This window comes from Amborella trichopoda, chromosome 13 (genome assembly GCF_054954075.1).
Source record: "Amborella trichopoda isolate Santa Cruz 75 chromosome 13, AtrichopodaSantaCruz75HAP2 v2.0, whole genome shotgun sequence".
NCBI classification, from domain to species: domain Eukaryota; kingdom Viridiplantae; phylum Streptophyta; class Magnoliopsida; order Amborellales; family Amborellaceae; genus Amborella; species Amborella trichopoda.
This window is the reverse complement of record NC_142348.1, coordinates 39,869,849-39,896,613: the sequence shown is the minus strand read 5'-3', so window position 1 is coordinate 39,896,613 and position 26,765 is coordinate 39,869,849. Positions and strand designations below refer to the sequence as shown.

Below are 26,765 nucleotides of genomic sequence, written 5' to 3'. Positions count from 1 at the left end.
GAAAATTCCAATCATTCAATTTTTACAACCGTGGTAAAACTTCACTATCACAGCCTTCATGAGCAGTCCATGGTCCTTACCATAGTAAACTGAAACAGATAGATGTCTATTTTTTATTTCTCTTCTTAAATGACATACACTGATAGAAACCATTTACTTCAGTTTTCCTAATTATCATAGCTAACTGCATTTATTGGATATTATCCTTAGTTTCAAGAATGTAAAATGCAAATAAAAAATAAATGGGTAAGATGGTCTAAAACACAAGAAGCTTACCATGCATAACATCTTAGCATGCATTGAGTGCATTTTCTTCAATGCCCCCTCATCCTCATCACTTAAGGTCCGGAATAGAGAAACTGATGGGATGTTGCGCACTGTTTCAAGAAGCCACATGAAGTATTCCCCTGGTTCACTTGGTTCTTTGCCAGCTGATTCAAACTCAGACCCCTCATCCTTCTGAATATCCCCCAATAGAAGCTGCAGCTGCTCCATACAAATCCGCCGTATATGACTTGAGGTAGCACTCTTTGGCCATTTCAATTTCTCATGCAACTCAAATGATGTAACCTCTGTACCAAGAGATGCGGAAAATAATCCCTGCAGAGTCAAAAATTTCAAAGCCTCTTTCCTCACAGTCAAAAGTTTTGAATTCTTCGATATACGATAGAGACAATCCACGATCCAATTTCGCAAGGAATATGAACTTGTTAAAGAGTCATCATCATCCTCAGCCAAACCCTCAAGATTTTGATTCGTAGCCGACCCAGATGCCCCCTCATCAAGAAACAAGCTTATAAGACTCCCGACAAATGGAGTACAACCTGGGTCCATCCCAAATTTTGAAACTAAGTCTTTAACTGTGTTGGTTCGAGCGATGATATCAAATTTTCCATCTGTGTGTTGTTGTAATGCTACAACAACTGCTATCCTTCGATCATCATCATTCTCCACCAAACTAGAGATTTCATGTAAGAAATGTTGTGCCGCTTTATAAAGCCAGGAGTCCTTGGTAGATAAAATATCAACCAAGCAGTGGATTAGCTTCTTAGAGAGAACAGCATGGATGCATGAAGAAGGTAATCTTGGCATGACCAAAAGCAGAACATCAAAAGCCAAATGCTTTCTATCATGTGACGATGATAGGAGTGCTCCTTCGATGACAACTTCACAAAAAGAGCGGAGACGCTTTATGAGATCCTTTTCAGGAGAGTTGCGCTTCCGGTTTTTCTTAGACTTCTTAGAGGAAGTAATGCTCTGAATATCCAGTACTTCCTCTTCATGCCTTTCCAGATCTGAGAAGAGGATGTCCACCAAATAAGGCCACAAACTATGAACCCGAGGCTGACAAAAGGTTGTTTCCTGTGCCCAGAAAAAAGAAATCACTTGAAAATATAAACTAATGACAGCCACAATTCTTAAGGAGTAAGATCACATAATTAACAGCACACTCTCTGACTTTTCCCAGAAGAATGATGTTCTTGAATGTGTGGGTTCCTTGGTGTCAAGGCTTTAGAAGCTTCTAAAATGACCAAGCACCATGACAAGAAAACCTAGGCATCTTCATTTTTATAAAAGGAAGAGGAAAAAAGATGGAGGTTTGTAGTAAACCGGGATTTCTATGGAATATCATGTAAACAGGAAAAAAGGAAGAGGACACGCAACTTGGACTCAGAGATCTTACCTTGAAACAAGAAACGAGGGAAGTCAAAGCCTCAATAGTAAATAGATTCTTTGGACTGAAAGGACAAGGCCACAATTTGCTAAATGTCTCATCATCTCCAGAAAGCGTTTCTTGTAATTTCATGGCCAAAAGTAGCACATCAGGATTTCCATCATCAGTAGCTCTCTGAAACCACTCCTTCAGGAGAGAAGCCTCAAGAACATGGGTCGACAGAGCTTGTGCAGGTAACTGCAAAACTAAAAGAAGAAAACATCAATAATTAATTGAACTAGAAAAACCATGCTTTCATGAAAATGGTACAAGATGGTACACCATAAAAATATATTCAGTACTTTGTAATGAGCAAAATGAACAATTTAGAAAAAAAAAAAACACAACATGATATAAGACAACACTTCTACAAATCTAAAACCATCAATCCCAGAAATAGCATGCACTAAATAACATCTTTGCAAGAATAACTAATCAAACAAAAATTAAAAAGGAGTGTAATCTTAGCTGACAATTAGGACCACAGAGGCCGCACTTCAGAACACCTCCACGATATCATTACGCCCCTTACATAGTCTCTGCCAACAAAAGGCATAAGAAAGATGCCCTTAATTGTTTCGTCTTGTTTTTATCAAAGTATGTCTTTGTTTGCCTACAATTGCTACAATTTTTAATGTATACTCATACAGTCAGGGCCACTTTTGAAGGATGCGAGCACTTATTTAGAAACAGTCCCATTTCTATATGCCATTTACAGGAAACTTGAAATAGTTTTAGGGATTGTTGTCTCCGCTACAGTTTTTTAGGAGTAGGTCCCATTCCAGAAGCCTGCTTGAAAAAAGCAAAACCTCTAACACACCTAAGTTATTTATTCTTAAAAAGCAAAGAAGGAATATCATTCCCCTGCCAGTAAACAGCCTTAGCCACCAATAGAGTTATGGGAGTGTCCAAACTGGCCTAAGTCATACGAGCTTTCCATCCTATGGAACAATAATGCTGATGAAGAAGCAGGTGAGGCCTCCTCTAGGGGACAATTCCAGTTCCCACCACAAAAATGTGAGGTTCCACTGAGACAAACAGTGGAGCGCTATGTGCCAAAAAGCCGATTTTCTCCAAGCTTCTACAAATGCCTACTCATTGGAATCCCGTGTTAGCAAGAGCAAGCCCATTACGGAAAGGAGCCATCCCCTCTTTATTTATTTTTTTTTTTTTTATAACTGTTAATCTTGGATGCCAAGATATTTATAGTAGGTAAAAAGTATGTTCTGATGGTGATCTCTGAAAACTCCTCCTGTACCTGCATGGCCTGGGTTTCCCAAAGAGCAACCATCAAAATTTAATTTGATTGCTCCTTGGGGGGAGGTTTCCAGGCTCTTATAACTTTCTTGTTCTTCGGTTTGTGGAGGAGAATATGCTCTTAATTTGATTGCTCCTTGGGGAGAGGTTTCCAGGCTCTTATAACTTTCTTTTTCTTCGGTTTGTGGAGGAGAATATGCTCCCACTGTGGTAGGAAGGAGTCTGTTGGGATACCATTGAAGAGGTGATGGTTTGACTCACAGAAAGTTACTAAGGATGTAACCTTTTGGAAAAGAGAAAGGGCTAGACCGGCCTGTCCCCGGAAGATTCTAGTATTTCTTTCTTTCAAGATGGTCCAAATAGTTGCTGCCACCATGGCTTTCCATAGGGTTCTGCCTGCCTTCAGCCAGTGCAAGGCCAAGTTCAAAGCGAAAAGGTCTTTGACTGTTGGAGGGATTACCCAAAGAACCCCAAACAATTGCAACAGTAGGCTCCATAGATCTTGGGCCACATTACAATGGAGAAAAAGGTGGTTATTGGATTCCTCTTGACTCAAGCACATGATGCACCTATTGGAAATTGGAATTCCTTTCTTTTGTAGGTGATCCATAGTGAGGGCCTTGTTAGAACCTGCAATCCAGTTGAAGGTTTGCACCTTTGGAGGCACAATAGTCTGCCAAACTTGTGATAGAAATGAGGTTGGATTGAGGGGCAAGGCAGAAGGTTGGATGAGTTTTTTGTAGAAGGAAGCCACTGTAAAGTCCTCTGACGGAACAAGGGACCATACCGACTTATCTCTACTGTGGATATGGATAAAGGTATTGTGGAGCAGAGAGGAGAGTGAAAGGAATTGATTATATTCACCCTCAGAAAGGTGCCTTCTGAAATATGGATGCCATTCTCTTTTTCCTCCTTCCAGTCTGAACTCCTCTACGGTAGCCTCTCTATTAAACGCAACAGAGAACAGAGAGGGATAGCAGTCCCTCAAAGAAGTATGACCTATCCATAGATCAGTCCAGAATCGCACTCTACTACCTTCTCTTGGATAGAATCTGATGAGCTTCCTGAATAATTCAAGGGTGGCATTAAAGGACCTCCAAACACCTGAAGCATTAGCCCAAATAAGACCAGGTTTTTTGGCTAGGTGCCAGGAATGGAGGCATTCGTTGGCTATCAAAGCTCCATCAAGGATTTGTCTATTTTTAATAAAGGCCGACTGTGAGGGAGAGATGACCGAAGGAAGGACCTCCTGAAGTCTAGTGGTCAGAACCTTAGATAAAATTTTATAGGAGGACTTGAGCAAACTTATGGGACGAAACCCTTAAGTTCCTCAGCCCCTTGGATCTTAGAAACCAGCGTGATGAAAGTGGCATTGATGGATTCATTGGGAATACACTGCTGAACATATTCTGCAAAGAAACTTAAGAAATCCAAGCGAAAAGTTTCCCAAAAGATCTTAAAGGGGGCCACGGGAAACCCATCAGGCCCAGGAGCTTTGTCTTTAGCTAGGCCGTCCAACGCTTTAAGAATTTCATCTTCAAGGAATGAACGTTCTAACTATGTTGCATGTTCTTCCGAAAGGGTCAAGAAGTCTAAGTCAGCCATAGCTGGTCTAGGACCAAAAGGAGCTGAGTATAGGTTCTGGAAATAGTTTAAGATTGTTGATTTAATCACTTCCGGCTGGTCTAAATAACAGTTGTTAACTTTAATGGTCGAGATTGAATTGTCCCTCCTACATTATTTAGCAATCCTGTGGAAGAAATGGGTATTGTGGTCCCCTGTTTCGAGCCAGTTGACTCTAGATCTTTGATACCAGTAGATCTCTTCTTTTTTCAATGTGGATAAGTAATTAAATATTGTTTGGGTTCGGAGGTCAGCTTCAAAAGAGGACATGGGAAGTGATTCTTCAATGATATCCAGGTCTTGCAAGGTCAAAAGGAGATCAGACTTCATCTGAGAATAGTTCCTTGAAACAGACGATCTCCAGGACATTAGGGAAGCTTTGAGGAGTTGAATTTTCGATTGTAGTCTGAACCCTACTCTACCATTTACCTGGGCGGAGAAGTAGTTCCACCAGGTAAGGATCAGAGTTGAGAGAGACCTTTCCTCTAGCCAGGCTAACTCGAATCTGAAGGGTTTGGGGTCCCTATTAAGGGCTAAGGTTGAAAAAAGTATGGGGCAATGGTCAGAAACAGGTTTAGGCAAGGCCATCGCATGAGAACCCGTGAACTTTTCCTCCCAAACTAGGGTAAACAGAAACCAATCCAATTTGGAGAGAGAAGGTTGGGATGAGTGATTGGACCAGGTGAATTTGTTGCCTTGGAGAGGAATATCGAGGAGGTCATTCCTAGTTATGAAATCAGAGAAGTCCAAGAGATCCGGGAGCTGGAGTTCCATTCATGGGACCACCGTGTTATGTGAAAGTCCCCACCCAGGCACCGAATAGGATGAGGGAGGGACGCGGCATAGTCCAGTTCGAACCAAAGCCGCGGTCTAGAGGCCGAAGAGCAGGGGTCATAGATGGCCGAAAATTTCCATTCAAGGCCGTCTGAGATTCTGGAGAGCAAAATGGTGACAGAGAAATCCCCTATATGCAAGGATTTTAAAAGATGATAAGTGGGCTCCCAAATAACCCAGATTCCCCCTGAGGCTCCTTCCGCGGGTAAAGCTACCCACTCGCAGGGCCTCCTACCACAAACCTGACGAACTTGGAGTAGGGAGGGCTCAAGGGTCTTAGTTTCAGTAATAGCTAAAATAGTGGGACAACGTTTGGAAGTCAAGTCCTTGATCGCCTTACTTTTCGAAGGATGACCCAAACCTCTGATATTCCAAGTGACTATCTTCATGATGAAGACAGAGAGTAGGGAAGGGAGGCTATTCTGGGTGAACGACTCAAAGAACCGCCTTGGGGGGAGAAAGAGGACCCTTCAATAGAGGATGGGCCCTGAACAGTTAAAGAAGAAAACAGGTTCAAAAGCTCCCTCTTTCCTTTGAATCCCACCTTCATGCGACTCTAGGGATCGGCGAGTTTGAAACGATGAGCCAATCCTTCAAGGCCATCATACTGGAACCCCATCAAGCGGTACATGTCCTTCATCCTTTCCAGGTCACGGTCGAGCCGTTCCTTGTCGACCCCCTCGTCGCCATTGTCCATCGAGGGGGGAGAGAAGGTCGTTGAAGAATCCACAATTGGTAGGTTAAGCCCATCCCCGTCGACGCCCCCGTCTAAGGCCCTTGACGAGGAGGGAGAGATGAGATCCACCAGAGCATCGGACTGGTCAGTCCCCTGCTGCTGGGTAGAAGGGGGAGGGGAAAAGGGGGCGTAGAGATCAGAAGGAAGAGAAACGGGGGTAGAGGGGGAGTCACAAAGTGGGGGGGGAGAAAGATAAAGGGGGTGAGGAGGAGGAGCGAGAGGAGACGAGAGGGAGAGAGACGACGAAGAACGGAGAGGAGAGACGAAGAACGGAGAGGAGAGACGAAGGACAGGGAAGGAGAGATTGGGCTCCCAACTGGTCGCGACAGGGGAACAGACGAGGAGGGAAGAGGGAGGGAGGGAACAGAAAGGGAAAGGAAAGAAGAGGGAAGAGGGGAGAGGATGGCGGGGGTGGGGGAGAGATAAGCAAGTTGGTGAGACACCTCAACCGAGTGGTGGGACAGACAAAAGGCCCCAAAACAGTGATGAGAAAAGTGAACCCTATGGACCCTAATTACGTGGGCAGTAAAGCCTGGGGAAAAAGAGAAATCCAAGGAGGGGTAAGCTGGAGAGGGAAACTCATGGTCCCAAAGGGAGGGTGATGAGTCCATAAAGGGAGAGGAGAGAGACGGCCAAACAAAAAGAGAGAGAGGGAGGAAAGGATAGGGGGGAGAAGTCAAGGGGAAGCAGAAGACACAGAGAAGGAGGGGAGGGATTGCTAAGTAAGGGCAAGGGAAAGGAGGAAACGAGAGGGTAAGGGGGAGGAAAGGGAAGGAGAGAAGTGGAGGCAGAGGAAGGGAAGGAGGAGAGAGAAAGAGCCTAAGGGAGAGGTGACGGCTGCAAGCCTCCATCATGAGGAAGCCACATGACATCCCAGGGAGGAAGCGAGGGGATGGGGGAGGCTCGAGGCAAGGGGGGCGGGATCCAAGGACGGGGAGAATGAGGGGGCCGAGTAAAACAGAGAAGAAGAGGGAACGGGGGGATTAAATGCGGAGAGGTCGGGGAGGTGAGGCGTGGCAGACAACAGAGGAGAGAGCACGCCAACTGGCAGCAGAGCAAGCTGAAGAGGGACAGGTGTCGACGAGGCACACAACGGGGTAGAAGAAGCGACGGCTGGCGATAAAGCAGACGAAAGGGCAACCGAAGGAGGCAAGGCAGGTGTCACAAGGCACAGTGGCAGAAGTGACCGAAGGCGGCAAGACAGGCGCTACAGGTAACATGGCAGAAGGCGCCGTGGTTACGGTAAGATACGCGTCACTGCCAAAGAAACAGAGGTCGGGGGGCACGTGTGAACAACATGGGGAGCCATAGAGGCGGTGGGGGAGTCACATAATGATGGGCCAGGAGAGGGGACCACGACGGGAACAAAGATAATGGGCTCTTTTCCTGGTCTTCGACGCACCGGAGAAACGACGGGGTTCTCAGTGGGAAGAACCACCAAGGAACCCGAAAAGGTGGTGGGGAAGTTTGGACCGGGCTCTAGGGAAGCACCCTAAGAAGGGTCCTGAGCTAAGGTAGAGACCAAGGGCCCAATGGCCGGGTCACTACTGGAACTCTTGACTTTAGCCCGGTGGAGACCAAAAGCCTGAGGCTGACGCAGCCAGAAGGAGAAATACCCAAGCCAGGAGGAGGGGGGGGCTGCGGCATGCTAGAGGCACCTCTTGAGCCTGCGATTCCTGTGGGGAACAGGAGGCCAAGCAAGTGGATTCGAGGGCTGAGAGATGGAGGGGGAAGAGTTGAAGGAGGAGGAGGAAGGGGGGGAAGCTTCCGTCCAAGATAAAGAGACACAGAAAAAGAGAGACTGGACTTCAAGCCAGACACTAGAGGGAATCACGTTGGAATCCAAAACTTCAATAAGCAACCAGATGGATCCAAGGGGAAGAGACTCTATGGATTTCCAATTGATGGCTACTAAATCTCCGCAAGCTCAGCTATCTTAGAGAGAGTCACGGGAGACCACGCGTGGAGAGGGATATTATCGAGTGAAAAACACACTCCTTGTTTCCTGTAGGCTCCAGAAGAGGCAGACCAAGACATAAGCGAATAGGAGGCCCCATGGAAGGTGGAAATAGCTGGGGTCTTAAGAGCATACTGCACCAACTCAGGAGAAGGAAAAGAGAGCAAATAAGAACCCCCATACATGCGACGGCAGGTGAGAGATGGTTTGTTCTAGATTTTCTTAGCCCAACGTTCTATTCCTCTCACGTCGTCCCGTTGAGGGTGGAAAGCAGCCACTAAACAAGACTGGAGCTTGCATTGCAATTGGAACAAGACCTCACTAGGAGGCGATAAAATGCAGGGAAAAAAGGGGGAACGAACAAGGGAGGGGGAGCACCTTGCAACAAAAGGAGAAGCGGGGCGTCCAGATAAAGGGTCAGGGTTAGAAGTGGGAGGAGCCGATGCAAGCACTTGAGAGAAGGTGACCTTGGGGGTATCCCCCTGACAGCAACCAGTAGAAGAAGGAAGAGCAGAATGAAATGGAAGGGTTGTGGGGTAAAGATTGTAAATCAGATCCCAGTAGGAAGGGGGAGGTGAGGGGCGACGATGACGACGCCGAGTCCTCATCTGGAAATTTTCCTATGGTTTTTGAAGGAAACTTTCCCTCTGAGCCATCCCCTCTTTTCACCAGTATTAATAATCTTCATTACAATGAAAGTTTCCAATAAAAAGATATAACGCACGAATACTTGAAAACAGGCATCGCATCAGCATATTTTTAAACAAGTGGAAAACAATAAAAAATAGAAAAAAAGCTACAGCCATGTCCCTAGCCACATCTGGATGTCATGAACTAAAAGATGGATGGCTCTGCAGCTTTAGATAGAATCATCTCCCCTTCCATTTGCCAAAATGATTGTCCTCAACTTAACGAATGTAAGGCAACAAGAACTAGTTATGATGCCACAAATAAATGAATATGGATGTTGCATCTGCAACTCATCATCATCATCTAAGCCTTATCTCAACTATTTGAGGTCAGCAGCAAGAATCTTATTCCGTCATTCTGCTCATGAGTTCAGGATTCATGATAAGATTTCACAAAGTTTTATGTTTGCTGCCCTACCTAACATAACCCTCCTCCTTTACCCGGGCTTGGGACCGGCATGACAGGCTTGGGACAGGCCAAGGTGGATTTATGTAAGAAACAAAAATAAGAAAATAAAATGTAAAGAATTTTTGCACAGTAGATTAATAGGTAAGGGCCTTTGCATGAAGAGAGAGATGGATCTCTAAGCTTAAGATTCACACCCATGGCCAACACTATGAAGCCCAAAGAGAAGCTATTAGAAGCATGCCATTGCCTTCTCTATAAAACATGAAAGGGGGGAAGGTTTAATACAAGCAATAAATTGCCGACTATAACATGAACAAATTAAAGACTGGTTGAAAAACTAAAAAAGTTATTTCAAGCTCAAATTGGGTTTTGTGGGGGAGGCCCCGTTTGCTTTTTGTGAAGAGTTGTAATGCGAGTCTAAATCTTGATATCGTTTCTTATTGGTGGTTGTCAGAGCTGAATTTAGTGAGAATAGAGTAGTCCAAAAGTAAGGATTTGGGCTTTGGAATAGTGAAGCCTCGAGAGATGCCTCTGAGTATTGAAACCTAGAGAGAGAAGTGAGTAGGAAGCTAAAACCCTCTCAGGGATTTGGGCTTTGCATAGTGAAATCTAGAGAGATGCCTCGGAGTATTGGAACCTAGAGAGTAGTAGTAGTGAACCTAGAGAGAGGCCTCGAAGTATTGAAACCTAGAGAGAGAAGTGAGGAGGAAGCTAAAAACCTCTCCAGAAATTGGGCTTTAGAGTAATGAAATCTAGAGAGAGGCCTTGGAGTATTGGAACCTAGAGCATAGTAGTACTGAGGAGGAAGCTCAAAACCTCGAGAGAGAGAGAGAGAGAGAGAGAGATGTAGTGAGCAGGAAGTGTCTTGGTAGCTTTCTTATAGCCCACGCAATGTATAAAACCATGGTCCTAAATTTTGCATGTACTTTTCCACTCACTTGCTTAATGCATAGGGGTTCTGGCTTTTGCTTAATGTGATCCATGAAAAAACAAATGCTTTGGAAAGAGTGATTGGGTTCAATGAGGTTTTAACACAATTAGAGAGAGAAAGAATAGAGATACCAATGCCTTATAATTAAATTAGATTGGAAAAAGGCTTATGACAAGGTAGACTTGGAACTCGCAAACTCTATCCAAGAGCACATGGGTTTTGGCTCACGCTGAAGGAAAGGGATTCAAGCATGCTTATCGGTAGCGTTTGATAACCATGAATCAGGGTGAAAGTACCCCACTTTCACCCTTACATTATAAATCACCCGTTTAGCAACGGTAAGTTAGGATGAAAGTCAAAACCCAACTTTACCCCCTTTACTATTCCTCTAAAAGAAGTGGTTGAGGAAGGTTTGGCTCTGCAACACGCTTCACCCCAAATGGTGAAAGTCGAAACACAAAGGCCCGTAAAAAACACGAGCCTTCTCGCCAAGCAAAGGCAGCAAGCACCACACCTCTGCTATCATCTCGCTCTCTCTTCCCCAGAAACAGTTTCATGTGATTAGGGTTTATCCAGAGAGACCGTGGGTATCAGGGAGTTGAGAAACCAAGGCCAAAATCAACCATTAACGAGAACGAGATCAGGACCACAACTCAGGGCCTCATCAGAAACTACCTAAGCTATGCCACCAATCTTCTTCGGGTTCTTTCAAGCTCTCTGTCCTCAAGTATTTTCACACCCATTTGTTTGTTTTGGTTGTTTCCAAGTGGGAACCTAGGTTTATTTTCATTTCTATGGATGTTCTAGGGTTTTATGTTGACTTGAGGTTTCTCACTGGTTTGGGACCGTTAAGTTGGGATTTATAGCTAGGGAAATGAGGCTTATCATTGGTTTACGATTTGGTGATTGATTGTTTCTAGGGTTGGTTTTAATCGTTTGCTTGTTTGTAAATTCTTGTTTGACTGTTACAGGATTGGTTTTGCATATGTTTACCCTGGTTTAATTCTCTTCATGTTTATGATTGAAGCACCCACTCTTTTTTTACTTCTTTTTGTTGTTGCGTTTCCCTTTCACTATTTTGTAGTTTGTATTGTACTTTTGCTTGGACTTTTTTATTTTTGTTGATGGAATTGCACTTTTTCTTTAGTTATTTTGGATATTTTTTTATAGTTAGGGGGCGTTTATCCTAAAGATGCATTTTTTTATGAAGTTCATTTGATTCTTTTTATACTCATTGATATACTTGCAGTTAAAAACTTTCATCATACATTTTGGTGAGAAACAGTTTCATGTGATTATATGGTTATAATCTTAAAGCTTTGTTCAACCATGCTTCCCTACTTAGGATTTTGATCTGAATGTTTCAGTATATTGATGCCATAATTTAGGACTCTCACTTACATGTGGTATAAGTTAGAACAAAATCATTTTAACTAAAATAGTTTGAGTCATTGAGTTTAACATGTATGGCTTGAGGATTAGGAAGTCCTATAAAAGTAGAAGATTTGTTGATGGTTCAATTTATGTAAATATTGGTATTCCTTCAATTATTTATATGTTTGATATTATATTGGATGATTGGAAGGAACCTTATTTAATGCAAAATGTTTTTAAAAAACTGCATTTCGTACATCATATCAATGAAATACATGATGAACAATATTACATGCAGTTTTTAGCTTCCCATTGCCAAACAAGTGAAATTACCAGCACCACAGTTTATCAAACAGGGTTTCAACTTTCACTCTACCAATATTCACCTGCATCCCAGAATCTAGGACATCTGCAGCAGGGGTGATTCCTAAGGAGACTACAGTGAAAGTTATCAAACGCTACCATCTAATCATTCTTTTTCTATCCTTCTTAATGGATCTCTCGAAGTTTTTTTTCAAGCTAACAGAGGGCCTAGGCTAGGGGACCTCCTCTCGCCTTTCCTTTTCACTCTCATATGAGAGCTTTACTCCAGAAGCATCTCTAGAGTATAGGACTGGGGTCTCCTATCAGGTTTAAATCTTCTGCATCTGGGCCTATAATCTCACATCTTCTCTACACAGATGATGCTCTTATCTCCTGTGATGCCAATCCTGCACAAGTGGACTGTCTATGGCGTTTTCTTAGGACATTGGAGCTCTTGACTGCTATAAAAGTCAACCTTGCTAAAACAAAAAAGTTTGGGGTTCTGGTAGAAACCCCAAAATTTAACAGTCTAGCCCAACGATTAAGCTGCTCCATGGAAACACTTCCCTCCTCCTACCTAGGTCTACCTCTATGTTTGGGAAAACCCAGGAAACATCTATGGGATAATTTAATAGAAAAATTCACATGGAAATTTGCCTCCTCGAAGGGTCGCTTCCTTTCCTTTGAGGGTAGAAAGACCCTGATCAGAGCCACAGTTGCCAGTATTCCTATCTACTACATGTCCCTCTTTCAAATACCCATCTCAGTCATCCGTAGATTGGAACAACTTACGCGGGATTTCCATTGGTCTGGTACGGAAAGTACCAAAAATACCATCTAGTTGCTTGGGATAAAGTCTATGTGCCAAAAAAATGGTGGGTTAGGAATCAGAAATCTTAAAACTATGAACCGTGCCCTATTGGGAAAATGGTGGTGGAAGTTTTCTTCACCCCATCCCTTCTTATGGCAAAAGGTCATTCATGCTAAATATGAGATGGGACAAGAAGAATGGCTGCCCAAATCCCCACCTCATAGGTCTTCAGGTGCCTGGAAAAGTATCTCCTACTAACCAAAAATTCTTTCCTCAGTCGTACTAGATTAAAACTGGGAAATGGGACCCACATCAAGTTCTTGTCAGACCTTTGGATTGGCCATTCTCCACTCAATATAGCTTTCCCCTCTCTCTTTCTTTTGGCTTTTAACCAAGCAGCTCTCATAGTTGAATATGTAGAATTCCGAGGTTCCAACCTTGTTTGGACCCAACTTTCCAGAGAAATCTCTCAGAACAAGAATCCAATTCCTTTACTAGCCTTGACTAGCCTTTTGAATCCCTTTTCTTCCCCCCTTCTCAAGAAAGGAAATAAAATTATGGCACCTATCCATTGCGGCTCTATTATGGAGCTCGTGGATAGAGAGAAATGCCAGAACTTTTAAACGTAAAATAAAACTCAGCAAATTGTGTTTGAGTCCATATCTATCTTAATTTCCCTTTGGGGCAAAACAATATCAATCTTTGCAAACATCCCAATCACCCATTTCATAACTAATTGGAAATGCCTTTTGAACTTACATACCCCGCCGAATAGACCTCGGCCACTCTGGTCACCTCCACCCCCTGTTTGAAAAAATTGAATATAGACGGATCCTCCTTGAGGAACCTAGGGCCGTCTGGAAATGGAGGAATGCTCACCGACTCAAATTCAACGCTATGGACCTTCTCTGAATCAAGGAGTCCACTATAACGGAGGCTTTGGCACTACTGGAGCGCCTCAAACATGTGGTACTGGTGGGAACCTCTACCCATGGGATTATTGTAGAATCAAATTCCAAAAATACCATCCTTTGGGCAACTCAAAAGACAGAACCCCCATGGAGGCTTGTTTCCACCTTTGAGCATATTTTTTTCCTCTGCAACACTCTTCCACAAGTTCGCTTCAAACTCATATTTTGGGAGACCAACTCAAAGGTCGATCGTCCGGCAAAAAGAGGAGCTTCACAAGGCACAGGTACAATCATTTCCCCTTGAATCTTCCCCCTCTCTCTCTCATCTTACTATCTTTATATCGTCTCACTCCCCCACAAAAAAAAACAAAGGAAAAAGAAGAAAAAAAAAAAAAGGGGAAAAAAAAGGGCAAAAAAAGGAAGGAAAAAAAAGGGCAAAAAAAGGAAAAGGTTTGTCTTAAGCCTTAAGCCTATTCTTCCCTTCTCTCCTTTCTTTCTACTCTCTATCTTCCTCTTCTACCTTCTCCCGTTTCACTGCTCTACCCTACATTCTTACCTTTCTTGTCTTACAGGTGGGAACGTCCACCCATGGGATTATTGTAGAATCAGATTCCAAAAATACCATCCTTTGGGCAACTCAACAGACAGAACCCCCATGGAGGCTTGTTTCCACCTTTGAGCATATTTTTTTCCTCTGCAACACTCTTCCACAAGATCGCTTCAAACTCATATTTTGGGAGACCAACTCAAAGGCCGATCGTTTGGCAAAGCGAGGAGCTTCATGAGGCACAGGTACAATCATTTCCCCTTGAATCTTCCCCCCTCTCTCTCTCTCATCTTACTATCTTTATATCGTCTCGCTCTCTCTCCTACTCTCCCCTCGCCCCCACCCCGCCCCCACCCCCACCCCCACCCCCACAAAAAAAAACAAAGGAAAAAGAAGAAAAAAAAAAAAAAAGGGCAAAAAAAGGAGGGAAAAAAAAAGGAGAAGGTTTGTCTTAAGTCTATTCCTCCCTTCTCTCCTTTCTTTCTACTCTATCTTCCTCTTCTACCTTCTCCCGTTTCACTGCTCTACTCTACATTCTTACCTTTCTTGTCTTATTGGTGGGAACCTCCACCCATGGGATTATTGTAGAATCAGATTCCAAAAATACCATCCTTTGGGCAACTCAACAGACAGAACCCCCATGGAGGCTTGTTTCCACCTTTGAGCATATTTTTTCCTCTACAACACTCTTCCACAAGTTCGCTTCAAACTCATATTTTGGGAGACCAACTCAGAGGCCGATCGTTTGGCAAAAAGAGAAGCTTCACGGGGCACAGGTACACTCATTTCCCCTTGAATCTTCCCCCTCTCTCTCTCATCTTAATATCTTTATATCATCTCGCTCTCTCTCCTACTCTCCCCTCCCCCCCACCCCCACAAAAAAAAAAAAAAAAAAATGAAAAAGAAGAAAAAAAAAGAAAGGGAGAAGGAAAAAAAGAAAGGGAAAAAAAGGAAAACCTTCTCCCATTTCACTGCTCTACTCTACATTCTTACCTTGTCTTCTTTTTAAACTTTGCCCCTCTTAAGTTCTCTTGTTTAGGCATTTTTCCTGTTTCCCCCTCCACACCCCTTCCTCTTCTCACCTTTTCTCTGTTCTTGTCTTCGTCTGTTATGGGGCCTCTCTCTTACTTCTCACCCCTTCTCTTCTCCTCCTCTACTCTATTTCTAAGCCTCTCCCACAGTTCTCTCTCTTTCATCTGTCTAGAGTACCCTGTCCTTTTCTACTCTCTCACCCCCCTCCTCATCTCAGTCTCTCTGTTTTCTCAACCTCACCCCTGATGTAATTCTAATCTCCTCTTTCCTCTTTTCTCCTCCTGTCTAGGGGTACTCCATGTTCTTTCCTCATCTATCACTCATTCTAATGAAACGTTGCACTGATGTTGCTGCCCCTCGAATCTCTGAGACCCCCCCTCTTCCCTTCACCATCTCTCTAGGATTTCATCTCTGTTGTGCTAATTTGCTGCTGCTAAGGATTGATGTCACTCAAGATCAGGCGACAACGCACATCAAAGTCATAGCTTATAGATCCAGTTGCCAACAGCTATTTTCTCTAGTGTTTCAAAAAACGTTCCACCCGGTGCCTAGGCACCCTAGACCATAACCACTACTCGCCCACACCCCGGTGGCCCAACACGGGCAGATGTACCAGGGCAAGCGCCTAGGCGGGTGCCCAAGGCCGTAGCCCTTTTTTGTTTTTTCAAGTAGCCCAAAAGGGCAAAAGGGGTCATTTTGACCCCCAAGATAGTATAATAACGATGATGATTATGATTCTTATTGATGTCCTCTCTCTTCTTTTGTAAATATCTTTATAGCACCATTTTGGTTTGCGCCGTAGACATTTGGATTTTGGATGTTAGACAAACTTTTTTTTGCCTTTTTGGACTATTTTGTAGTGTGGTTTTATACTTTTCAAAATCAATTTGTTGAAGACTTGGAGAATTGGAGACTTGAATCTTATTATGCTTTATTTTATGGATATGGAATCTGGAGAATTGGAGAGTTGGAGACTATCTAAATATTCCTCTTACATCGCCTATTAGACTTTTAAATGTTTTGTATGGTTTGAATTTTGAAATTTTGAACAAGTTTATTTTCAACATGTGATATGCTGATATGTCATATGTTTGTTATAAAAATGTATGTTACAATATTTTCAAATGCAATAAATTACAAAATTGACAAAACTATATGCACATATGTGCGTTTGGATAGCAAATATATGTATATATCTTAAAAATTTGTACTACAAGGCGCCCGAGGTTCTGGGCGCCAAGCCGGCCACCTAGCATTTTTTGAAACCTTGATTTGCTCAACCATATAAGGACTCTCCTTCCACTGTAACCACCATCAGTCCACTGCTCGCTGGTCCTCGCACACATTAAGTTCCAAGCAAGTTGACAAAAAGCCTCCCCCCTCTCACCTTTGGCTTCACTTTCGGGTTTTAGGTTTTATATGCCTTGTAAAAGACTTTATATTAAGTTTACTACTCCCTATCCCCTCTTCTGCACACCCCAAATTCCCCCATCTTCTTTGTCAAACATTTTGCCATCATTTATACTTCCTATATTTTTTTTGTAAGTCTGCGCATCCAGTTTGTGGGATGCCACCCATCGACTAATCCTCTTGTAATTACTTAACCACTTATACAAAGTTAACATTTCTCAAAAAAAGGAATAGATATACCATTTAATGCAACGGAAGCTAAGAATTTCTGTTTAAAATTTTCCTAAGGGTTTGGATCCCTGGAAGAAGATTACCAAGAAATGGTTTTCCAGAGAAATGATCTATTTCCATTGGTTGGATCCAAAACCTAGGACAGATTTTTTTTTGGCGAAAATGGTTTTCTCTATTGTGAGCCCAAAATGGAGAAATTTATCTCCATGCCTTCACCCTAAAAGATATTTTTTCTCATCAGTTTTCCATCATGAAGCCAAAGCCTACTCACCTGAAACTCTCTCATTCATATCACACACAAGCGCCTTAAATGACCTACCCGTTCACTCTCAATGGCCAAAACCTCCAATGTCCTCTCTCTCATCCCATCCTATCTTCCCTCTCTCTCTAGCTAGAGAGAGAGAGAGAGAGAGAGAGAGAGAGAGAGAGAGACTGATGTTATAATTTTGTGGCCCTCCAACTCTCCCTGAATCTTTAAGGTAGCACATAGGATGTGATCCTATCAGCTAGACCACCTCTTAATGTGAATGGATTACGCTTTTTATAATGATGATAATAATAAATAAAAGGAAAGGAGTTCCATGTGCGACATCACCTGCATCTACAGCTGTACACGACACCTTAAATATCCATGTCCAAAGGACCGTAGGGGGCCAAAATTTTGGGACATTTCTTGATTCACCTAGAGAATAATTTCAATGTAAAAAGAAATCAAGCTCTAAAACTCTAGATCTGGACCATCCAAAAAATGACAACTTAGGAACATCAATTTGTTGGATGATAAGATCCAGAGTTCTAAGAGCCCAGAATCCTGTTTTTTTTAATTGATTTTAGGAATGTCCCTAAAATTTTGACACTAAAAATCCCTCTAACATGGGCCTTTTAGGGGTAGTGCACCCTTGTATAAGTAGGCGGCATAGCACATGCAAAGTCTTCCCTAAGTAACACCCATTGATACCAATAAACTAAAAAATGTGAAGCGTTAATGCAATACATGGACATACAAGCTTTAAAGATTTTGAATAGCTGGATGTAAACCAATTCCCAGTTAACTGGGGTTGGCTACACAAATCTTGTGCCACCATTCCGCTCTATCAAGGGCCATACCCTCAGTCAGACTTGATGAAAGAAGAAGACAAAAGAAAAATAATTTTAAAAGCATCAATCAAGATGAACTTACAAGGGAGTATCTTTCAAAGTCAACTATATACTCTAGGTGAAACATAGGAACATTAGATATTTCACACAAAACTACCTCCTGCTGCAGCATGATAGGCACAGTATTTAAAGACTATACGATAATGGCATCAATGAAATTGTGTTTCATAAGATAGATCTCATAACCAAATGGCAGACAGAAAACATGTTAAATATCACCTTAAAAGACTATATCATATCAAAATAGCAGACATAGTTACCTTGTTAGCTAAATCCACTATAATAGAGGCAGCAGGTTCACGCAAGTATCGCTTCTTATTAGCAAGTGAAACTACAGAGTTAATAAATTCCATAATAGATTTAGACTTTTTATCTGAAGTCCATTCCCCAGCTATTCGACCAGATCTGGCAAGAGCTCCATATGCAAACAGACGGCCCAAGTAACAATCTCTTACCTCCTGCATTACCGTTTCAGAACATGTCAAAGCTTTGTCCATATATAGCACAAAAGTCAAAACATAAGAAAGGATATGTTACAAGCATAGGAACCACAGAAAATGATGCAATTTATGCATGCATATGCAAATTCATTGTCTGGAAGGCAAACAAGCAGGTTTCACCCGACCAGATTCGAAAACAGCATAAGATAAAGACTGCGCAACAGCTTATTTAACAAGTAAAACCACAAGAATAACCTAATTAGCCACTGGAAGGTGAAAGAAAGACATGTCGCCCAGAAGGCGACCGTTAAATAGCTATAAAGATAGATGCAAGAAAATAACTAATATATATATAATCAGAACTAGAACTTCTAAAGAGACAGAAAAGAAGTAGCAGCCCTGTTTTGATTAGTTTTTTTTTTTAGAATGTTAACTTTAACAAAAGAAAATGTACAAGTACAAAAAATGATCTCCCCCACAGGGAAGCAGAATAAAATTCACCCAAAGGATGAGGGATACACAAAATTATACATCCATGGCTTCTGAATGAGTCAAGTTGGGAACCGAGTGAGACCCAGAATCAGGTGGGTCCACCATCACTAGGACTCGATGCACCTTCTTTGCAAGGGCATCAGCTAGGATATTGGCCTCACGCCAGGTGAGAGAGTCCATGAAATAGAGAATGGCCTGCATATCTCGCAAATCTTGTTGAAAATATAGGCTAGTCTCCACGGGTGTGTTGCCTTTCCTGAGGTCCAGGAAATGACACTTTTAGAAACCCCTTCGACCGAGAGGGCATTACACCAGCTGGGGTTGAAGGCCCCTAATCCCTCAAGGAAGACCAGAGCTTCTGCAGTGATGCTATTGGCAATGCCGATCGATTTAGAGAAAGAGAAGAAAATATTGCGCACATGGTTTCTGAAACTGGCCCTGGGTTGCCAAGGGAGCAGCCATCGAAGTTGAGCTTTAGATGACCTGGTTCAAGTGGCTGCCATGTAACAGAACGGGTAACCCCAGGTGTTGTAGGATGGCATAACTGCCAATTGAGCGAATAATCCGCTGGTGAGAAGTGCTTGAACTGTTTGCGGTTTCTCGCCCAAAAGGTCAATAGGGATCTAATGTGCTCCCTGAGCCCTTCCAAGGTGGCTGAAGTTCCTCTGAAGATACGACTATTGCGCTCGGTCCATATCACCCAAAGAGAAGCAGATATGGTCACCTTCCATAGCAAGATGCCTGCCTTAGGCCACAGCATAAACTGAAACATGTTGAAGAGGCAAGGGAGGGAAAGTGGGGTGACCCAAAAGAGACCAAAAAGCTATAAAGAGGCTCCCCAAATATCGGTAGCCAGTTTGCAGTGAAGAATAAGGTGGGTGCTTGTTTCCTCTTCACAAAGGCACATGATGAAAGTAGCCACCCTTTAGAGAGTAGAGAATCTGTCTCTAAGGGGAGTATGACCATAAGGTTCATCCAAAACACCATGCAGTTAGCAGTTCTAGGCTGGAACCATAAGTGTGACTTTGAAGATATTGTAGCAGCGGACCAAGCCCCCAAGGGCCTTGGGCCTACACACTTTGTCCCATGCCACCAAATGGATTTTTTTGGAGTTTCCTTCACCTGACCATAAGAAGTTTCGAATCCATTGCTTCAAGTGGGCACCAATGGAGGTTGGCATATGAAAGAGGGACATTTGGAAGACAGGTACATTGGACAAGGTAGCCTTGAACAGCGTCGTCCTACCTGCCGAGGAAAGGAAACTACCTTTCCAGCCTGCGAATTTCGATCAAATCTATCGATGAGATGGCTCCAAATGCTCTTTTTTGGGTTTGCCTAAACATTGGGTTTGCCTAAACAAAGGGGAAGGCCCAGGTAAGTAGCAAGCACGGGCTCGATCTTGCAACCCCACCTATTGGCAAAAGAGGCTATGAAGAGCAATTTGTAGCTATCCTTATCATCTTGGTTTTGTCCATGTTTACCTTGAACCCCGTGGCTCGTTGGAACCCTTACAAGGAAGAGGAGAAGATTGTTGACCTGTCAATCAATGGCACCGCAAAACACCAAAGTGTCGTCAGCATATTGGAGATGGGAGACCACGCCCCCCCACCCCACTCCCCTCCTCCGGGCAATAAAACCTTTCAAGAGGCCATGGTTGTACATTCTGGTCAATGATCTACTAAAGACCTCAGTGACTATGGCAAAAAGGAAAGCCGATTGGGGGTCCCCTTGCCTGAGTCCTTTGGAGGCGGGGAAAAAACCTTTCGAACAACCGTTAATAAGGACAGAGAAGTGGGCGTTGGATATGCATCCTCTAATTCACATCCTCCACCTAGGCCCAAACCCCATTCTTCTAAGAGTTTCATCGAGCAAAGTCCAATCCACGTGAACATAGACCTTGCCCCAGTCTAATTTGATAGTTATGCCCGATGATTTGGCTAGATGGCAAGAGTGAATGCACTCGCGGGCAACCAAGGCCCCATCCAAGATTTGCATGTCTTCAAAAGGGCCCTTGGTTTATGGATATGACAAGATTCAAAACCTCCCTAAATTTGGTCGCCCACACTTTAGGAAAGTCTTTTATAGGAACTACTGATGAGGCTGATGGGCCTAAAGTCCTTAAGTTCATCAGCGTCCTTAAGTTCATCAGCGCCCTCTATTGTTCAGATGAGAGTTAAAAAGCAAGCGTTCACGGCCTTATGGATAACTTCTCTCTTGTGAAACTCTTGAAGAAAGGGAGGATTTCCCTGTGGAGAATGACCCGGAACTATTTGAATAACGCCACAAGGAAGCCATCAGGCCCTGGCGCACGGTCCTGGCCCATGTCGGGGATAGCCTTGGCAATTTCAGATTCAAAAAAGGGTCGTTCTAACCATGCAGCTTTACTAGGCAGCAAAGATAAGAATGAGAGGTCCGTCACCCTGGGTTTGGGACCAACCGGGCTTTAAAGAGCTTCTGGAAAAAATCCAAGATCACAGCCTCCACTAAGTGAGGCTCTTCGAGAAAGGAGTACCAGATATAATCTGGGAAATAGTATTATTTCTTCTATGGCAGTTAGCCATTCTGTGAAAAAATGCACTGTTGTGGTCCCCAAACTTCAGCCATTTTATCATGGAATGTTGGAACCTCTCCCTGAGCTCATTGAGAATTACGTTTCTTGTTCCTGATGAGCTCGGGGAGAGGTCCCTGTTTTGATTAGTTAGAAGTAAAAAGAGACATTACTATTGAAAGATATTTGAACTAAGGTATGAATAAAAATTAAGGATTAAAATAACCTGTACAAAGGACATACCTATTAGCAAACGATTCCTCTTTAGGGCATTCTCTTTATAGCTCATTGCATATGGGGATTCACAAAAATATAATGTTATGGAGCACGTTCATTTGAACTCAAATCATTCTTGATTGTATCTTTAAAGAAAGCTGCCGGTTTCTCCATGGGTGTTCTCACCACAACAGCTCCAAATTTTCAAACAAGAAAGGGAGCTCTACAAGCAGGCTGGTGATAACAGTCACATCTGTAGGAATTCTAAATTTCACAAGTCCGTGAAATTCACAAGTAATCCTTGCCAGGCTAAATATTTTCCATGTTCTTATCTGACTAATTTTAATTTATAGGTGGCAAAATCTTAGTTCCTTGTAGCTACTTGACAAAATTTGGCAGATTCAAAATGAAAGCAAATCTATTTTTTAGTATAACAGTTTAATCTGTTGATCCAGAATAATAACTCATGTTCAACAATTAATATAGCTCTTTTTTTTCTTTTGACAATTGACTGAACAATGATTATTACTTTGTGGCAAGTTATTACATGAAGACAAAATCATATCATTATTCCTAAGGCATAGGCCAAAATCAAAAGCCTAAAGAAGCAACCATTGCCATTTACCTGGCCTTTCATTGAAGAAGAAACCTCCAGTAATTCATCAATCAGTTTCAGCAATGAGTCCACCTTGATGCTAGGAATGCTAGCAATGACAATAGTCAAACCCAATGCAAAGCCTTGTCTTGCACACTACAACACATAAATCATTAGACCATCCAATAAGCCACATACAAATTTTCATTACTGAAAAACAATATAACATTCACATGCAACATATTACAGAAGGGTGGAAAAAGGTCACCATCATTAAGTATACATTCACATCCAAGATTGAGGATGAATAGAGACATATTAATTCCACATAACAGAAAGACTTCCAATATTAATGGATGTCGATACAAAGAAAAACACCCATGAATGATTGAGGGTGAATATCTTACAATATTGGGTTTAGAATACATAAAACACTTTATAAAATGTTTATCGTAGCCCACAACAAAAACATATCACATAACATTAGACACCCAATTAGGTAGAACTAAAGAAGGGCACAGAAAGTGTACCTCTCTTGAAGAAGAAACTCCACGAATTAGTCGGCGAAGGGCATATCTCAATGAAGGGGCACAATTATTGAGACCATCATCCTTGGCAGCTTCCAATTGCAGGTCATCTTCACTCGAACCTTCCTTGATGCACTTCTCATGTGCTTTCTGAACTTCGCAAAGCTCCTTAACCAATGCTTCAGTGGCTGCTTCTCTAGCCATGGTATCAGCCAATGAAAGATCCCTAAAAACACTTATGTGAAATCCAGGTATATTACTCAACAAAGGGGGGTTCGATACTACACTCATTTGGTGCTCCGAGCTTTGAACCAAAACACGAGTTCTCGATGGCATGTTGTTTGATTCTGTTTGATGCTTCTCTTTATCCATTTCTCTCCTTTTCTTCCTTCTCTCCATTGGGTTTGCAGGAATGGAGGAAAAACCTGCTTTGTCCTCATTTTCTGCTTCTTCCCTCTTCTTCTTCCTATTCTTCTTGTTTTCCTGAGGGCTTTGTGGGTTTTTAGAAAGAGAAGCATCCTCAGATTCCTCAACCTCATTCTCGGTTACCTCCCTCTTTTTCTTGTTCTTCTTCTTCATTCCTTGAAGGCTAGTTGGGATCTCAGGAAGAGAAGCAACCTCTGCTTTCTCAACCTCATTTCCCACCTCCAGGCTCTTCTTCTTCTTGTTGTTTTTACTCATTTCACGAGAGATAGTCGGGCTTTCACAAAGAGAAGCAATTTCATCATTCTCAACCTCATTTTCAGCCTCCTCCCTTTTCTTCTTGTTCTTCATCTTATCCTTTTCCTGACAGTTCCGAGTTGGGTTTTCTGTATAGCTTTGGTCTCTCTAGGAACCAATTTCTTCGACTGAATCTGAACTTCTTTTCTTCTTAGAAAGGATGCCACTTCCAAAAACTTACAAACCTTCAAATTACATGTATCATCAGCAACTAAGTTTCTACAACATCATACATGAAATTCTTCTCTGCAACAAAAATCAGTATGCAGTAAAATAGTCTTACTAAAAAAAATCGTTCCTTGACGATATTTCTGATGAAAACTTTGAAGCTCGCAATTAGCAGAAAAAAGAAAAACCAACAGGACACACCAAACAAACTCAAAAACGAAAACAAACTCTCTTACCAAAACATTTTGATAAAACTAAACTCAAAAAATAAATAGAAGAAATGGCCAAACAGAAGGCACCGTAGGGTTTCTATGGCTTGCAAAAATGATGGATAGATATGTATACCTAGGGTTCCAAGCGCTCTTGAGAAAGCCCTGAATAATGGTGAAAAAAAGCTATGGCGAAGCTCCGGCCCAGGGTTTCAAGGGCATGGAAAAATGGTTATCAGAAGCAAATTTCTAGGGTTTCTAGCGCGTGTTAACCTGTTTAAAAAAAGAGCCTGCAAAAGGCTTAGGGTTTGAGAAGCTTTCGTAGGGGTGCAAACTACGGAACCATCCCTCATATTATTGAAATTGCGAAATGGTGTATGTACTTTTTGAAAAATATGGAAAAAATCCCTGTCAGCTATTGACTTATGATGATTTATCAATGAATAAAAAAATCTGGGATATTTTTTTGCCTTTGTTTCCATAACGTTGCAACCTTAAAGAATTCATTTAAGGTGCACGTTCAAATTTCATCATAACATAAAATTTTGATGTAAAATATTTTTAAGATTATCTCAAAATCTATTTTCATATCTAATTATAAAATATTTTTAAGATTATCTCAAAATCTATTTTCATATCTAATTATAAAATTTTAAACTTCAAAAATGATTAAAATCAAGTAGATCTATAAATATATGAAAATCTTGTAAATAGAGAGTCTAGATAATGTGTTGTAAGGTGCACCATTTTTTGGACTCAAAATTCTTTTTTTTTTCATAGTCATTCATCTCAATGTCGAGATGATCAATTAGAGGGTTTTTCAATATTAATACAACCTTTTCCGATGGATTTTTTAGATGTATCCATAGTTCTATATTTTAAGGTTGCAACCTTATATAAGTTTTCCCTTTGCGAAAACATATTCTACTCCTTCATTAGCATATTCTCATGCCTACATCTTTATGTAAAACACCAGGATTGATTTTAGGACCCTAATACATAGATTAATCTCAATAAAAAATATTCTTCAATTGCACCCTCTAAGTACTTTAAAAAATAATGTCTCGAGATTGAATATAAGAGATCCGATTTTTAGAGGGTGACATCTAAGTGACAGAAAACTCAAACTTCACTTTTTTTTTCTTTTCTTGAGAATGATCATCTACAGATTCTAAGGTGTTTAACAAAATGTTAGATCGAAAAAATACTCCTAAATAGGTCTAAACTGAGTAGAAGAAAAGTATGATCTCGAGGGAGCATAGAATACCTGCTCTATTTTTTCTAATTCTATTATGAAGAAGGATTTTGGATTTAAAATTTAAAAAAATGAAAATCTCAACCATGAAGATTAGGAACGCTGAAAAAATAAATTTTAATTATAATAAATGAAACAATTTTTATATTTGTACACTCTTGACTTTAAATATTTAGGGATCACCATTTTTGAACATCTATCTCCAAGGTGGACGTTACACGCATTAGGGGACACTAAGCATGTCCCCTGACGCAGGCACTACTTTTCTTTTCTTTTCTTTTTTCTAAAAAGTGTGATTTATAGCAATGTTTTAAAATGCGGCCGTATCCCCGCATATGCAGCTATATCAGGTAGTATGCAGTGGGCACTGTATCGAAAAAGACTGCATATGCGGTTTGGAGGTATGCGGGCGTGCACTGCATCAGAGCACATTTGAGCCTTAGAGCGCATTTGGCAGCATACTGTTCTGCAATGTTATTTTTGATTGTGCCCTTCGAGGATGGGCAAAATGGTCTTTTTTACCATAAAAAATTGGGGGAAATAGTATAGGGGTATTAAACCCCCAAAATGAGCATTTACGGCTACTTTCGTGACTTTTTTTGGATCAAATCGAGCAAAAAAAAAAAACGGTGAAAATTGTTTTTCATTGAGATCTTGGATTTGGGAATTGTTTGATACTTTGATCTTGATTTCAACCTTTTGATTGTTGATTTGAGGAAGTTTAGGTGAATTTGTGACAAGAAATCGGGGTTTTCAAATGTTGTGAAGAAATCGAGCACTGCATCAAAAATCGGTAACTTTTTATTCCTTGTACCGTAATACTTATTTTTGGAGCAATGTTTTCATCCCAATCTTCTAGTAATAAGGATCTGACTTGAAAATATGTCAAACTAACAAATCTGAAAGATAGAAATTGTGTGATTTATATGCTCTGTGAAAATACTTATATGGGTGGCATTTTTCGATAAAAATAATATTTAGCCGAAATTTATGAGAATGTAAGAACATGCCCAATAGCTACCGATGAAATAAAAAATGAGATTAAAGAATACATTGATGGATTGAAAAAATATTAAAGAGAAGAAAGAAATGAAAAGAAAAGAATTACTTGATGATACGCAGTTATTTGATGATGATGTTGATGATTATGATAATGATGATGATATATCTAAAGTTGCAACGAGGGAAATGGGTAATCGAACTTCAATATCAAGAGAGAGGATTATAAATATTGGTGGTAGTGTTGAAAAAATAACACCTAAGGAAGGGGCTAATGGATGTTTTTTTCACCCCTAACCCTGAAATTATGGTTCAGGAGAGAGAAAAAACAAAACAAACTACAATTGAAAATAGATACAAGAAAGAACCGAGGAAGTTGGTATATAAGTGGATTACAAAGTGGTTTTATATGGCCAACATTCCTTTTAATATTATAACTCTCGATAATTTTACATGTATGGTCCAGGCAATTGGGCAATATGGCCCAGGACGTATTCCTTCTTCATTATATGATGTTAGAGAGCCATTTGTCAAAGGATGTTGTATTTGAAGTCAACAAAATTTTGATTTTTCAAAGAGAATGGTGGGAGAAATATGGGACCACTATTATGTGTGATGATTGGTTCGTTAGGAAGTCGATGAGATTCATTAATTTTTTGGTTAACTGTC

At 41.5% G+C, this 26,765-nt stretch overlaps 1 protein-coding gene across 4 annotated transcripts in view; it reads right to left on the bottom strand.

Moving 5' to 3' along the window:
* LOC18446449 (DNA polymerase V family) overlaps positions 1-24,120 on the bottom strand; it is a 28,351-nt gene extending 4,231 nt beyond the window's left edge. For 2 of the 4 annotated variants that reach the window (XR_016046715.1, XM_088854744.1), the window contains exons 1-6: positions 23,979-24,120; positions 22,749-23,711; positions 22,249-22,374; positions 18,188-18,385; positions 1,685-1,912; positions 277-1,362 (exon numbers count right to left, since the gene is read on the bottom strand). Coding sequence is in view for 2 of the 4 variants with exons in the window: in XM_088854744.1 (XP_088710870.1) it covers positions 277-1,362; positions 1,685-1,912; positions 18,188-18,385; positions 22,249-22,374; positions 22,749-23,519 (2,409 nt within the window). In the remaining 2 variants the exon portion in view is untranslated. The remainder of the gene's footprint in view (positions 1-276; positions 1,363-1,684; positions 1,913-18,187; positions 18,386-22,248; positions 22,375-22,748; positions 23,712-23,978) is intronic. The other 2 variants (XR_016046714.1, XM_088854742.1) reach the window with 1 other exon arrangement.
* Positions 24,121-26,765: the final 2,645 nt, after the last annotated feature.